Genomic DNA, 17,540 nt, shown 5'->3' with positions numbered 1-17,540 from the left:
TCAGTCATATCACACATAAAATTTCAGGAATGATAGGGGCTATTGAGAATCAGGAACTTGCTGCATCTAATGTGTTATGTCCTAATCAAGTGGGAGTGAGAGATAGATAAAGAGATGGAGAGAGAGAATCAATTTAGTAAAACTTTCCCTGTATGAATCTCTGCTTTCGAATGTGACATGTGTGTCTTGATTGGAAAGTTATTGTACAATTATTCATCATGTTCAGAGAAGCTTGTAAAGAGATGAAATGATATTCCTTTGAAGACAATAAAGTTTTCATGCTCAGTTGCAAGAAGGCCTTATCAGCTGAAGATGGGAGGTAGTATTTTCTTCATGGCCGCTGATTTCTAACACAGACATGTCCTACCTTTCTATGTTCTTGTCATCAGACACACGTTTCAGGGCAATGATCTTTAGGGGAAAATGCAATATCGGAATTAAGGTCTTATGGTTTCATATTTAGCGTAGTTTTTTTGTATTGATCTGACTATTCTCATAGGGTCTGAAAGTCGCTTCCACTTTGAAAAATTTATTATCCTTCCATGAGGTCATAATGGAAAGTAAAATTGGTGTTATTTGGCTATTAAGTATGTATCAGGACACCTTTTTGTGTCGGGGAAATTGAAATAACAAGTAGTTGACATCATTGTCTGCTACTGCAGGCATTTTCACCCCATTTAGTGAACAGCTCTAGTGGTCTAAAACTGGGAGAGATGATAAAGAGGTTTGCACTGAAAGCTATTTTAATAGGTATCACAGCTGCAATGTTGTTCAAAAAACTTAATGGCAGTCCAATAAATGAACCCTGTCTTTCTGTTCTTATTGGCAGTGTTAATGTGGTCTACCCTGATTTGAATGAATGTGTCCAAAATACCTATCCATATGCAATGTAGAATCATTGCTGATTACATTCATATGGAACAATTTTTTGTCGGTTGTAATTTTTTAAAATGGTTTTAGAAATGTTATTTTCTGGAATTTCTTTTGAAAATAGGAGAGGGAAATCCACTAAATGAACAAAATGTTGAGCCACCATGAATTCTAATGATTCCACAGTACTGATTATTTTACACCCTGTGTGATAGTAAATGAGTAAAAGATAAGTCTATGGTACGCACTGAGTTCTGTTATTATTGTTTCTTTGGTATATGGATGGATTTTCACAAAATTTGGTAAAAAAAGGTGTTTACATACATGCTCTAACCTTTGTAAAGAAAATTCAACATCTATACTTAAGGTGAGTGTTGCAACCCATGGACCCCTCCTGCTGCTAATGAGCTGTAAGGACTTAATTCTTTCTTGGTGTAATTAAGAAAATGCTGTTTATAAACATCAAAACAGTAATAATGACTTTGTAGTGTTAAAAGAAAGATATACTAACAGCTAGGGTGTTATTTCAGATGAGTAGCATTCATTATGGAAGCTGTGTGACTGTATTCAGTCTATCACCTGTCAATGTATGGGACCAGCCAACATTGTGATGTATGCGACTGATTGGCTGCTTTATTGGTTTTCTAATTTGTAGAGTAAATTAAATACATCCACAAATTAATTTTCCGAGTGTTTGTGTGTGTTAGCTCTGAATTCACTTTGACTCACGGAATGATAGATCACCTGGAACAATGGACTTTATTGAACGGGGAATGGATCCAGTTCCCCTCCAATGACCTCGCCACATATGGCTGATTGATTGATTTTTTTATTAGTGCAATTTCTGTAAAACATAAAAATTCTGTATCTATTATTGCTATCTTTATGACATCTCTTTTTCGTGTTTCTTGATAAAGCTTTCAGTTTGGTAAAGTTCTATGTCATAAGTAATTTAAACATATAAAAAAAGAAAGTTAATATTTCTGGTGAAAGTTTATAAGATATTCATTGTAAATAATATCATGATATGCCAACTGTACTGTATTTACCATTCAACTTGGATTTGATATGATATTCTAGATTTGGTGTTGATGTGATAGTAAACAAACCTTTCCTTTCAGTATAACCTTTTGGTCTGAGTAATACTAGACTTGCGATATCAGTTGCTAGCTTGCGATCCCTTGGGATTCAAGTAGATGTGCAATTTTATTGAAGCCAGTTTGTTGAGAGGAATTAAGGTTAATGTCTCTCCATTATTTTGGGGCAATAAATCATTGTAGCCTGCTGGCTTGTAGGTTCTGTGTAGGTGTGCTAATGGAGGGTCCAAATTTTAGATGCTCCCAGAATTCTGCTTTCCAAACAATGTCTGGAATTAAACAATTATAAGCATGTTCCCTTCGATGAGTGATAGGGGAAAGACTGGGGGCATGTGTATACAGAATGTATTTTCTCATCAGAGATGATGACAGATGGAGGGCAAATATTAACATGAAAGTTCCTTGAAGAAGTCAAGATATCAAAAAGCTGGCCTTTATAGCTCATGATTTTCTTCTGGTTTGTTTTTTCCGAAAGAATTACCCTTATCTTTTCATTAATGCATGATGGCTTTTGATAGAAATGAGCTGTAAATTGCTAATTAAAAAGACTAAGAATCATATCTTTTGTGCTTGAATTGATTGTCTGCAAGAGAGGTATAAGCAAAAAATGCTCCAAAACTGTGGGAAAAAGTGATTACACAGAAGTAAATGGCCCTTCAGTAACTAAAAAAATGAATCTGTTTGAAGAGGATGCTTTTAATTTGATGCCGTATTAATTATTGAATATTCTGTACCTACAGAATTTGTTTTATATACCCTGGGGGAAGTACCTTTTCAGCAGTTGAGAGAAGTACCGTATGTATGTTTCATAACTTTAATTTTTCTTAAATTAATTATAAAAAACACACTCCTTGTATTGCAGTGTTTCACAATGTTCACACTGCATTATTTGAAGCCTTCATCTGATTATCTTAATACATACCAGTACTTGATAAAGTTGCAATTTTTGATGTGGTCTTTCTATAAAATCTGGCTCCTAAGCCTCATTTTAGTACATGTACTCAAGGGATGATTTGTAAAAACAATACACAAAACAAAAAAAAAAACCATTTGAAATTACCTCTGCTTCTTCCTTCTTAAAGTTACTTATAAAATGGAATGTGGACTTGGGCTGTGGGAGATTTATGGGTTTTGTTTTCTATTAGAGCTGTGACTGGGAGCACTGAGTCATACTGCAGCATTCCGTGACAATATAAGCAGAAAGCATTATCCCACAACTAATCCAATAAAACTAGAAGAAATATACTCTTTTCTGATAAAATTGTATCGATGTTTTACAGATCCTATTTCTAGGCCATGATATTCATTTATTCATAGCAATGGAATGGTGCTGTAAATGGAACTTTATAGTGCTCGTCTCTTCTAGCTGCCTTTTATTGCACTATCATGTGAATTAGTGTTTTTACTTATTGAAAGAGATATCCCAAGTCAAATCACCTCCAAAATGTGTATGCTATTTTTTGCATTAAACTAAATTGATTACCTGTGTGATAAATGTTACAGAATGTTTTTAGTAACTAGATGACATTTGAACTTGATTGCTCTGACCACAGCTAGAGATCATGTCATGGAGATACGTTAAATGTGGATAGAGAATTTATTTTTCTAAATTCCTTATTTATCTTAATTTTAATTTCATTTTAACATTCTGTTATTCTTTATCATGGTTTTTGAAAGCAACCAAAGCCAATTTTGCCTCAGTTGTGTGACTTTTAGGTGAAAAGAACATTTACATGAAATCTTAAATAGAACCTCTTTTCACTTCAGATTAATTTGTTTGAAATGAACATTGCTGCCTCTTCTTTTGTTTTATGTAAGATTTCACAAATTAGTTCATTTGCAACTCATATGGCATTCACTACCTGAATTTCACTTGACATTTTTTCACAAGAATTCCATGTCAGTGCTCTTTCAAATAAATTTCAAATGAATATCATATGATAAAGATGTTTTTGTGATATCTATGTTTCATTATCTCGAGTTGACAATGATTTATTAATGTGAATGTTGAAATCATTTTGAAAAAGATATATCTTGTATCAGATGTAGGAGTAAATACCAGATATTAGTACACTTGTGTACCTAAAAACCCGGAGCTAGATATTTTAAGAATCTATCTTTAAAAATTAAGATTTATATAATTATGCCATGCATAAAAAATAATGCATTAATGATAATTACTAATTAATATTCCAAATATCACTGAAAACATTGTTTAATGTTGATTTGTTTAAATTACCGTAGGCCTTTTAAAATACATATGTGGCCATAACATGATTGTTTTAAGATTTCATGCATATTTGTTTGCAATACATGTATTCGCAAATGCTTTAATTTTTGGACTGTGCAGACATTTTTGGAACACGAATTTTTAATAGGATATTTTAATTTTGAAGAGGGCCCTTGTGTAAACAATTTTCGATCATTGCATCGATCATTCTTCATTTGCTAATCTGTGTACATGGAGTCTAAAAATCTCAAAATATTTACTTTTGTCTGACAAAATATATTGCTGGACGGTTTAAAAAACCCTAATGAGACTTGATTAGCCATGAATTTGTATTTAAGAAGCTGCATCTGTTTGCAATGAATGTCAGACCAGATGCAAATGGCTGTCAGCAAAGAAGTAACACCCTGACCCTGAAGTGCGGAGGTTAAGTCCGCTTGTCTGTTACTTCCTACAACAAGGCCTTACCAGAAGAATTCCTTCCCCCAGAATCTCCTTTGTAGCAGTCGCGTGTGCACTGTTACATTTGATTAAACCTGACTGCTGCTTCCCAACCCATTGTTGACGAATTTATTAACTTCTTTGATAGCGAGTTAGGTTAATTTGATTAAACTTTATTTTTCCTACAGTACATTTGAGCACTTGCATGGCAGGCTACACTGTAAAGAAACTCACAATCTAATATATTAAAACTGTTGAACATAAATATTGGATGTTTACTAAATCAAGATGGGTAACTTATCTTCATGTGAGTCGAATGAAAAATGTTTTGTCAGTTGTTGCGAAAAGTTTGTTTTTGATAAAAATCATCCTGATACATCATTTTGCCACCTCTTATCAAGCCTTATCACAGCTCAAATTTGTTGGAAACTGGAAAAGCCCCCCATTTTTTGTTCAGAAATGAAGAATTGTGATATTATGTATCATTCCTTGCTCTGACGGTAAGGTAAGATAGATTGGGGTGTTTTCTGAAAAATTGGTAGAACTTCTCTCTGGTTGTCTGGTTTTCTTGCCGAAGCACAGTGGGTAGTTGTCATTGCAACGATTATAGTCTGTTATTTTATGATTGGTTGAGCTGTGGAAACAAGGTTAAAGTTTGTTTAGCAGAAAGATCAAGTTTAGCTTAAATTTATTTGTGAAAGTATCAATTTGCATGTTTGAATGACTGCATTTTGTGTTTGGAAAAGTTAAACTCATTCTTCATACAACAGAAATGGAGTGGGGATAGATGTTTTTTTTTGTCTACAGCTACTGTAATTTAAAGGGTTTTCTTATGTACTTGTTTAAATAATTGCTAGTATGAACTTAACTGAAAATTGTTTGTTTACTTTCTCATTTAGTAGATTTTATAATCTGTTCAAAAATGTCCTCAGTTTAGCTGTGATGAAGATGAATACGGCACACCCTTTTTTAAACACTAGCAAATCATATTCATTTATACATGGTTTTTATGATAACATGTGAAAATTAAGAACAGTTTTGAATAGAATGACAAGTTATTGATAAAATAGTATTGAAATTAGAATTTATCAATAAAAAAAGTATTGTGAATTTAAATTTGGGATTCAGACCCCCTTTAACGAGGCCGGGTCTAATTAGTTCTGCCCTAGATTTTTTAATGAAATTTTTTGCCCGAATTTCTACTGATATAATTATTATTTTAAGATTAAAAAATAAGACATTTACCACACCGTTTGTTTAGGGGGTCATCTCAAAGTTTGTTAATCTTTAACATAGAACCCTATGGGATTTCGCTTGAAATGTATCAATTTTGCACATTTTTTTAAACTTCTGCCCTAGGGATTTCTTTTTCTGTTCTACATATTAAAGTTATTGCTAAAATGCATCAAATGGTCAAATAAAAAAAACCTTTTACCTCCTGGTTTGTTCCAGGGGTCTTATCAAAGTTGATTTTTGTATGCCCAATTTCCCAGATTTGTCAGATAATGGCTATTTTTTATTTGACAAAGGCGGAAAAGGTGATCTTTATAGTATTATTAAAGCCTTCAGACATATTTAAGTAATAAAAAAATATAACATTACATATTAAGGGTCATTAATGTAAAATACATGGTAAATGTCTTGAAATATATGAATTCAGCTATATTTAGGCGGGTTAAGAAAACGTGACAGAGGGTTTGGCCTGCTGAACCCTCTTCACTTTTTCGACCCGAGCCCAAATATAGCTTATACTTCGAGACAGTTATGTTTATTCCACAATATAACATTAATTTTACGCATTAAACGAGCCATTTTCAACAAATTTCGCTGAATATCTGCAGATAAAACTATCACGCCATGGCGTCAAACAAGCAAAAAGATGACGTCACAATACAAATGAAACGCTGCGCGAAAGCATGCGTACTCGTTCTGTACTCGGCCTCGTTAAAAAGTATTTGTTTGCCCTCTCAAGATTGACATAGAGTACCAACTCAAGATGCTTTTATTAGCAAGCTCTGCATCTAAGTTTAATTTCTTCAAATCCAGTTTTTTGTTCTCTATTGAAATTTTCCACAACTTTTGAAAATAAAACTATATACCTATTTCCTTAACTACAGATTTATAGTTTGAACTCTGACACAGGAGAGGGCAGATGTACATTTTTACAAGGTGGTCTAAAATTGTTAAATTATGTTGGAATGTAAGGAAGCTAGAAGATGGATGCAATAACGTAGTTCTAGTTTACAATAAAAAAAAAATTGAAACAATCCATATTTTCCTTTTTAAAATGTTGTTTATTTGGTAGTTTTAAAGTTTTCTGTACTTTAATTGTCAATTGATTGCATCATTGAATAATTTCTGTTTTCTAATTGACAGGTTTGATGAAGATCCCAAGGTACATGGCACTGGTATTGTTCCTCCTCATCCTCTCCTACACTGGTAAGGAAATGTTGTTTATCATTTATAGTTAAACAACAAACATGTTTTTAAACAATAATATAAAATCTATTTGGTGATTCATTTAAATTACAATAAGATGCTTTAGCGATTCATGCTGGTGTGAAGGTATACGTAGCGGCATTGCAGAAAAAATACATAACTTGTGTTAGCCCTACTATAAATTTAATACAATATTACATGTAAAGAATTTACCCCCAAAAAGACTTTAATATACTAAATGTAGAAAGAGGAAAGGTCTTTTGAATGTTAGAAAAAGAAATCTTACTACCGGTATATGCTTGTGTAACTGATTTCAATTTTGTGAGGTTGAGGAACTTGTATTTTCCTCATCAAAGTTTACAATGAAGACAACAATGTCCTAGCTAGTTCAAATATTTTATACGTAAAGCATGAACGCCTTCTTTAAATGTCACCCCCAGCAATAGTACACAGAACATTTTTGTATCATTTTAATTTCGTATTATTCCATTTTCGGTGTATTATCATATCCTTTGTCTACAGAATTAGTCAACGCTTGATCTGTTAAATGTGTTAAGTACAGCAGCAAATGACATTACATAACGCTTACACTATGGAGGCCGTAGAGATGCTGCATCAGAGCACAAATCAAACACATTATTTACTAGGAATTTATCATGGATGTTCACCATGTCTATCCCTTAGCAACATGTGATGACATTTTTTTTTGAAAATTGCTAATTGTAATCATACAATTCAATTTTGCATTGTCACTGAGAATACAAATAGCAAAGAGGCTCCATATACTTATGGATAAGGTACAGGTAGTACATGATGTACAGGTATATTATTTAAATAATTTTCTGTGTATAGAAATAAAAGCATATAGCCAGCTGAAAACATTCAGATAACAAAATGTCAGTTGGTATTTTTATGCTATATGATATCATTTTAAAATATCAAGGATATTGATTAATTCTCAATTTTTATTAAAGGGAAACAACTCTTCTTTATAAACCAAGGTCACAGATTGGCAATATCGAATACGCTTATTTCAGTCTCATAGACTTAAGCCTTTGTCATATATGGGAATCTGATGAACGCTGAGAGATAAACAGTTGTTTTATAAAGTTATCTTAAGGGGTTTGAGCTGTTTTTTTTAAATCAACATTAATTTTAGAGGTGAGAAATGTTTTTTACCTGATGACAAAAAAAAATCAATGTGAATCAAAAGCATTCAGGTATTCATTGAGATCATATCTTGTAAAGAGCTCAACTGAGCCTAGTGCAGAGTATTATAGTTGCGCTTTGGGCCACTCGATGCAGCTGAACAGTCCCCAGGTAGAAAAAAAATGACATAAAAATGACACTAATAATGATGGTGTGATATTGGTGGCAAGGAAATTTTTTGTATATGATGTGGATGACAAAATAATTGAATTAAGTGTCAAAGTGCCACACAGTGTTAGGAAAGCTGGTTTGCCAGATTTATGAGTTCATTGTTGCAAATATGACATTATTAGTATTCATGCTGATTACGATAATCAGAAATGGGCCCTATTAATCATTTAGCTACCGGTATTCTGTTCTTTGCAAAGTAAATTACTACAAATCATAGTACCCAAAGTAAAATAAAACTCAGAGAATAGCTAGCTTTTCCACATTTCCATTATATTTCTTATTTACCATGGTTTGATTGATATTTTTCAATTTTTATCAATTACATAAATTTGACTGTTTCAAGGAGATGTTTTTTGTCATTGTTGTTGTCATGATGATCCTTAATTTAGGTAAAACCTATTAATTAATATCTCATTTTGATGGACATTTGATTTCATTGATTGCTTTTACAACAAAATTCACAAAAATTGATGCTTAATAAATATTTAAGAAACCCATTAAAAAAATTTAATTTAAATAATACTACGCAGTGACTTTGTGTGCTATTTGATGAATGTTTGATAACTAGAGTGCTTAACTTCTGAAGATATAACTTGCCTCTCCACTTAAATATATCGTATCAATTCAGAATGACATATTTTTTCATGATAAATTTTATTTCTGTCGGGAGACATATGTATTGAATTTTTGCATATAACTTATGTTGGTGAGAATTGGCTGAATTTTGGCACAGTACAGGGGGTCCCCCAGTTTTTATAACTATGATTAACGAGATATTGTCAAGCGCATGTGTTGATCTACGATCTGCATCCTGCTTCTCAGTAATCCATCTCTACATCAAAAATCTTCAGCTTTATTACAAAACCAGCACTGAAAAAAATTACCAAGCAGCACAGCTTTGAGGCTTGTTTTTGGGAGAGACTGCTGCTTGTGTATACAGCACAGGTATCAACTTTAATGGAGTTTATTTGAACTTAACAGTATTAAATGTTATGCCTCATTTCCTTTTTCATTCAGGCTGTTGTTGAAAAATTGAAAAGATTCCTCTTATTTCTTTGAGAAATTAAGCAGATGTTGTAATGAAATTGTTTTTGCCATGTTGTGTGAAACAATGGTTTAGGGTTTTTTAGCTCACCTGAGCTGAAAGCTCAAGTGAGCTATTCTGATCACATTTTGTCTGTCGTCCGTCTGTCCGTCTGTCCGTCCGTCTGTCTGTCCGTCCGTCCGTCTGTCCGTAAACTTTTCACATTTTCAACATCTTCTCAAGAACTACTAGGCCAATTTCAACCAAACTTGGCACAAATCATCCTTAGGCAAAGGGGATTCAAAGTTGTGAACATTAAGGGTCACACCCGTTTTCAAGGGGAGATAATTAGAATTTAATGAAAAATTTCGAGAAATTTTCAAAAATCTTCTTCTCAAGAACCAGAAAGCCAGGAAAGCTGAAACTTGTGTGGAAGCATCCTCAGGTAGTGTAGATTCAAAGTTGTGAAATTCATGACCCCCGGGGGTAGGGTGGGGCCACAATGGGGGGTCGAAGTTTTACATAGGAATATATAGAGTAAATCTTTAAAAATCTTCTTCTCAGAAACTAAACAGCCAGGAAAGCTGAAACTTGTGTGGAAGCATCATCAGGTAGTGTAGATTCAAAGTTGTGAAAATCATGACCCCCAGGGGTAGGGTGGGGCCACAATGGGGGGTCGAAGTTTTACATAGTAATATATAGAGTAAATCTTTAAAAATCTTCTTCTCAGAAACTAAACAGCCAGGAAAGCTGAAACTTGTGTGGAAGCATCCTCAGGTAGTGTAGATTCAAAGTTGTGAAAATCATGACCCCTGGGGGGTAGGGTGGGGCCACAATGGGGGGTCGAAGTTTTACATAGGAATATATAGAGTAAATCTTTAAAAATCTTCTTCTCAGAAACTAATCAGCCAGGAAAGCTGAAACTTGTGTGGAAGCATCCTCAGGTAGTGTAGATTCAAAGTTGTGAAAATCATGACCCCTGGGGTTAGGTTGGGGCCACAATGGGGGGTCAAAGTTTTACATAGGAATATATAGAGTAAATCTTTAAAAATCTTCTTCTCAGAAACTAATCAGCCAGGAAAGCTGAAACTTGTGTGGAAGCATCCTCAGGTAGTGTAGATTCAAAGTTGTGAAAATCATGACCCCCAGGGGTAGGGTGGGGCCACAGTGGGGGGTCGAAGTTTTACATAGGAATATATAGAATAAATGTTTAAAAATCTTCTTCTTAGAAACTAATCAGCCAGGAAAGCTGAAACTTGTGTGGAAGCATCCTCAGGTAGTGTAGATTCAAAGTTGTGAAAATCATGACCCCTGGGGTTAGGTTGGGGCCACAATGGAGTGTCGAAGTTTTACATAGGAATATATAGAGTAAATCTTTAAAAATCTTCTTCTCAGAAACTAATCAGCCAGGAAAGCTGAAACTTGTGTGGAAGCATCCTCAGGTAGTGTAGATTCAAAGTTGTGAAAATCATGACCCCCAGGGGTAGGGTGGGGCCACAGTGGGGGGTCGAAGTTTTACATAGGAATATATAGAATAAATGTTTAAAAATCTTCTTCTTAGAAACTAATCAGCCAGGAAAGCTGAAACTTGTGTGGAGGCATCCTCAGGTAGTGTAGATTCAAAGTTGTGAAAATCATGACCCCTGGGGTTAGGTTGGGGCCACAATGGAGTGTCGAAGTTTTACATAGGAATATATAGAGTAAATCTTTAAAAATCTTCTTCTCAGAAACTAATCAGCCAGGAAAGCTGAAACTTGTGTGGAAGCATCCTCAGGTAGTGTAGATTCAAAGTTGTAAAAATCATGATCCCTAGGGGTAGGGTGAGGCCACATTGGGGGGGGGGTGTTAAAATTTTACATAGGAATATATAGAGTAAATCTTTGAAAATCTTCTTCTCAGAAACTAATCAGCCAGGAAAGCTGAAACTTGTGGGAAGTATCTTCAGGTAGTGTAGATTCAAAGTTGTGAAAATCATGACCCCTGGGGGTAGGGTGAGGCCACATAGGGGGGGGGTGTTAAAGTTTTACATAGGAATAAAGAGTAAATCTTTAAAAATCTTCTTCTCAGAAACTAATCAGCAAGATGATTCTTTATAATTGTTAAGACTTTGGCTCCAGGACAATTCTTCGGCCTCACAAGAAGGTTCAGAGTTTGATGTAGCAAAATATCCCATATATAAACAATTGTAAAGGATCTTTTTGAGAACTGCAATACTCAACATGTGATATGACTATAAAATTGAAGCAGGCAGCTATTTTTTCATTAGAATCTTTTTGTATTACTGTTTTGGGTTATTGCCCTTGATTTATTGATTCTTGATTATTTTAATTAATGCATCCACTGTTAACCAATTATTGTGATGATTATTTTTATACAATACTAAATATTCAATGTATATAAGTTGTTTTGCATAAGTAGTTTTGGGTTAGGCTGGATTAGTTTGTTTATTTTTGATTTCCAATTTTTAGATACTATGAATTATTTTAGGCCGGCACATATATAGGGACAGTGTCTATTGCTTTGTACCGAGCGACTGTTTGGGGTTAAACTTGAACAGATATGGAGAGATTGAGGGTGTTAACATCCCTGGTCTATCTAATCTTCGTGTTTTTCTAACCAACGATACAGAATGTGTGGTCATTTCTGCCCTGTATCGCATTAATACAAGTGTGCGGTCATACCTGCTTGCATTGGTGGTGATTGCGGCGCCTGCGTTAGGTTGAGCTGTTGGCGCAAGTGTGCGGTCATCCCTGCATTAACGCTGGTACCTGTTGAGTTGCGTAGGTGTGTGGTCATCCCTGCCTGCGTAACGTTGAGTCCCTATATATGTGCAGGAGCGGTGATTAAAGTCTGCTCTTGTAAATATTGGCAGCAATCAGGGCTATCCGAGTTCCAAGGGGGAAATATGGATTTTATTTATACAGGATCTACATGTATTAATGTACATTGTCCAGATTGTATTATGACTCCATTAAGCTGACTTTATCATACCTGTTGTTCCTCAGGTGAGCGATGTGGCCCATGGGCCTCTTGTTTTGGTCAAGTCTACAAACTTTATTAGCAGCATCACTGATTAATCTGATTAATAAAGAAATATAGGTTACACTATGTATTGTAAAGGTACTAGTAACCTAATAGTAGTAACAGATGTTAACAAATCATAAAAAAGAAACAAGAGAACTGTGACAAAATGTCCCAAAGAAGAGAATTCTTGTAGCATGTAATAGCTGGGCCGATCTGACAAGGGGACCATTCGTTGTGCAGCTGTTCCGACTCCCTTTTAGATGTCCAGCAGCATCGGCTGGGGGTTTATGTGCTCTATGGTCCTCGACCAGGGCAATAAACCCTGATGTCCAAGGAATGTGATCATGATGAAGTGTTTATGAACTGGTCAACATACAACTTGAATGCTTCCTCACTGACAGCTAATAGCCCCCTGTGGGTGCTGGGTCATCATGGGGATAACATCTGTCTAGACCGAACTGGCCAGTCTGAAGTGTGCTTTCATTTCAATAGGAGTTCTCAAAAGAACAAGCAGCACTTGCTGAATTTTTCTGCTGGACCACCTTGGATGTTGCTTTAATGTTTGAACTTTTATCTTCTGTTATTTTGTGTAAAAACAGATCATATTCTATTTTCTTTGTTTATATTTTCTGGAGCCATTTCATAGGATTCTCTCTTGTCTTTTCTAAAAATTGTATGGAAGTGAATGAGTACATGTTCACGCAATGTTAAACAAGCATTAAAAAAATGATTTTTTCCTTGCATTTATATAGGTATTTACAGATTTATAAATTATCTCTTTTGTATTTGTAAAAAAGGGACTTGATGAAAGATTAATATTGAGCAGATTGTAGCAGAAAATTCCATCTCATATCTGTTTTTATTTAGGTAAAAATACATTCAAAAGATGATGATTTCAACAGTTGCCATTTTTATGTTAGAAAGCCATGCTTGACTGAAAACAGAATGGTTGGTTCAGTCAAGGTTTTTCAAGTTCCCAGCATGCCATTTGATAGAAATGTGTTATAGCAGCAAGTTGTCTAGGTATCATAGCCAAATGCCTACACCAGGTAAAGACTGCCATTAGAGACTTGATTGGAATCAAATTCTCAACAGGATGTCTATGAAATATGTTGCAATAAATTCAGGTTCTTGCAGAGCTTATGTTGGTAAGAAGAAAAGCAACCCTTCTTGATTTCTGCCATCAGCCCTGTTGACCTTCAAAAAGAGGTCTGATTTGCTGTTTTGATGGCTCAATTTTTTCAGTACCTTTCAAGCTAAATGCTTGCTTTCATGTCTTCTGCAACATATATTTGTAAATTTATAGCTTCAAAGATTAATAAAGTGTTAGCAGAAATTGGTAACTCTAAGAGGGAAGATATAAAATTTGATTTGTTGCTTTTTCATCTTATAAAAATGTTGGTCATAAATACAAGAATAGGCTTGTTTGCCGATCTCCATTAGAATTCTAGTTTAAATCATACTTCAGTTGACTTACACTTGAAATATTGCATAAACAGATGTCATTAACTAAGTGGAAGACTGCTGCTGAAGACAATGAGTAGGCAATGAAATGGCCAAACAATACAGGCATGGTGAGCCGATTGTGATCCTATCCAGTACACATACCCCACTAACCATCAGATAGGTGTTATTTGTCTGTGAAGTCTCGGGTCTCTGAACTTTGCTCCCCCCGACATTTTTTTTTTGAAAGTTGAAGAGGAGAAAGATTGATATGTCGACTGTGTTTTGACAGTCTAGCATAAAGCATTAGTGTGTCTGCTTAGAGGAAGTGAAAGACAAGAAACAAGCACTGTTTTCTTCCACTTTTCATAAGCTTTTTAACAGTCTGTCTGACGGAATACATCACAGGTATAACTTCTCATAATTAACTATTATGGAAACTTGGCACAAAGAAACCAATGTTCTTGTTGTAAGAATGGGTTTTTTCACACTCCATGAATATATCTAGAGGTTCAAAATTACAGGAAAATCTCATTTTGAAACCTTGTCAAACAGAAGTGTGCATGTTGTTGTGCATCGTGCCTAATATCCAACACAAAATGAGCAATAATATGAGCTTATCTGACTTATTATTTTGGATTGTTTATTCTCTCTCCAGGTTTAAGTGCAGTGAATAAAATTTCATGAAAAGTTCCTCTGTTGTCTTGCCAGAATTTAATTCAAGAAGATATTCTAAAGTATTGATGGAAACACTCTTTGAAATTGTTTTAATTTAAAGGAGGTTTGTGGTTTAAATCAATCAGCGTAGGACACGAAAGATGCACCTTACAGACTACAGATATGTTTGCAAAAATCAGAAGCAATGAAAGCCATGTTCTCTCTGCATCTAGACTCTATCTGTCTACCACCCCCCAGCATGAGAAACATCTTTCTTCAAAAAGAAGTCTTGGTTTTGCAGGAAACATGTTCTGACTTTGCCCCTTCCCAATGTGTGAGAGCTTTCAAATTGGTAGTTTCAACATGCTGCCTTTTCACAGAAAGTGCAGATATTGCTGGTATCCATAGAAAACCTTTCCTGTGAACAAATCAAAATGTTAAATGTTACCAAAGAAGTTTGTTTTGTTCTGCTTCTGTGACTGGGGCAAAGACCCATTCTCATAACAAAATATGTGTTGTCAATCAATACTTGAAAAATGGTTACTCAGACATAGGTATGACTATTAGCAGGCAATTGGCGCATTCCTTGCTCTCTATCCACTGGATTCAGGGAAATAACCTTAACAGATTCATGCAAATCACTTTAAAGTTGATATTATTTATGATTGCTTTCTTGATCTTTGTTGTTTTTTTTATTTTAATATATAGTTATATGTTTATTTTTTAATACACATTGACTTGTGTTGTAGTTTATAAAAAAAATAACTGTACTATTGCAAAACAGCAGAATGATTCTATCAATCTTAGAACTTGGAATGGTTCCCTGTCTGACTTTTGTATCTAGGTACAATGGCATGAAAGAGTTTGCTGAGTATTATGCAAGGAGTGCATGCCTTCACATGGGGTGATGAGAGTGGCAAGCTCTAACAAAGAACTGCCTGTCATATTTGATCAAACTTGAGATTTTTTGGGAGTAAAATTTTGTGAAAACTAGCCTTGAGATTGTCATATCAAGTGATGGATGTGCCTCATCTGGATCTTTTCTGTCAAACCTTTGCCATTCTTGCACATTTCATGGAGCCAAACTTCTACCAGACTCATGGAAAAAATAATTTGAGAAAATTTATGTCTCCATTCTTAAAAAAAAATTAGTTCTTCAAGTTCAGAGAGAGAGAGAAAGAGAGAGAGAGAGAGAGAGAGAGAGAGAGAGAGATATCATTTACATGTAATATATGTATCTTGTATAGACCTTTTAATCATTGCAAGTCATGCATTGATATTTGAGATTATTAGACATGTTGTCAGACAAAAAGTGAAAATTCCAATGCTTTCAGAAATCAAAAAATGACCTAAAAACTGACAATGTTTGCTCATCGTGCTTTATCTTGCAAATGCAACATGTGTTTCAGTGATGAGCCTTGCTGATAGATCACACTGTATGGTGAAAAATCCATTTACTGAGAAATGATGGATTTTTGTTCTACCTCCCAGTTTCTGCTTTTCCTTTTTGGATTGACATTAGTTCATCATGATTATCATTCAGTCAGCTTCTGTCCCATCTGCCCTGTTGATATTCCTGTCTTGTTGGGTGTCTGTTTTCAGTTACTCATTAAACCTTTATAATTATTGCACTTTATTTCCGTTTCCTAAGAAGAATTAAATATGTTAAATGTTGTAGATGTGTACCGGTACATGCATCATGATTTAATTGGTAATATTTTATTTATCTAAATGTAAAGATTTTGTCAAAATAATACTTATACATGTATATTATTATATTACATGAAGTCTTCTTAATTTACATACGATAGTTATGATAATAGTTGGAATTTTGTGTACTTAAGATTATTATTTGGAAATTAGATAGCAACAAATTATTTTTACCATGCAAGAGTCGAAGAATTTAATTACTGAAGATATATTTTTCATTCATATTTATATATAATCATTTATATTGCACTCACTGGAGTATATAACATTAGAGTTGGCAAACATATTTAGCTGTTAAGGTTTATAAAAGATTAAATTTTTCTGTTAATAATTAGTCATCAAAAGATTTTGATGAAAATATTATTGTTAATCAAGTATGTCTTAATTAAAATGAAATGGGGAAAAATCCTATAATATATAAAAACACTTTTCAAAGCCAAACTGTTGAAATAACATGAAAAGAACATCTCTTTATAATCATCCATTTATTATTGGATATATTTTAAGGGTCCCTAAGGTGGTATGGGACACCTGTTGATATTAATTAATGATGATAAAAGAACATTATCATCAAAACACTTTCACTGTTTTATAATTTTCAGATTTTACAATATTTGAAAAATACTGTAAACCAACTTTTAATCGCTTGCGAGAAATTTTCGTGAGGTTAGCAAGAGCCTTGTCGTCACGAATATTTCTCGCTGCGAACCAATCCTTTGTCTATAGTTTTTATAACAATACAGGTCTGGATGAGGCTTGGTCGTGAACATTAGTCGTCGCAAACCAGTTTATCTGTAGTTAATTGCAAAATAAAGTCACCGTGAATAAAAATTGGTTTACAGTAATATGCTTTAAAAACATTTTGGAAAGGTAAAATTCAGAAAACCCCCAGCGGGATTTGAGCCCATGACTTAGAGATTTGTAGTAAATGCTCTAATCCATGTGCTATGCTCATAGGTAACAATTTTAGGAAAGAAAACATTATAAAATTATACTCCATTTTATTGATTATTTCAATAGGAAGTATGTCCAAATATGGAGGTGTCCCATATGACCTTAATAATATTTATTTAATCAAAAAGAAGTACCAGTTTTATATAGAATTATTGGCCCAGTGGTAATATTTTTTCGATCAGTAGTTGCTATTAGACACCTTTCTTGATTATAAGGTCATGAGTTAAAGTAGAGATTTGCTTCATGTCATTTTTTCATTATTGACATAGAAATT

General features: G+C 34.1%; 1 protein-coding gene across 8 annotated transcripts in view; it reads left to right on the top strand.

The window, feature by feature from the left end:
* LOC128167521 (inactive tyrosine-protein kinase transmembrane receptor ROR1-like) overlaps positions 1 to 17,540 on the top strand; it is an 83,503-nt gene that overhangs the window by 24,456 nt on the left and 41,507 nt on the right. For all 8 annotated transcript variants that reach the window (XM_052833292.1, XM_052833295.1, XM_052833290.1 and 5 more), the window contains one exon: positions 7,012 to 7,074. In XM_052833292.1, coding sequence (XP_052689252.1) covers positions 7,012 to 7,074 — 63 coding nt within the window. The remainder of the gene's footprint in view (positions 1 to 7,011; positions 7,075 to 17,540) is intronic.

Source organism: Crassostrea angulata, chromosome 10 (assembly GCF_025612915.1).
Source record: "Crassostrea angulata isolate pt1a10 chromosome 10, ASM2561291v2, whole genome shotgun sequence".
NCBI classification, from domain to species: Eukaryota; Metazoa; Mollusca; class Bivalvia; order Ostreida; family Ostreidae; genus Magallana; species Magallana angulata.
The sequence above is the reverse complement of the archived record's forward strand: the minus strand, read 5'-3'. Positions and strand labels throughout refer to the sequence as shown.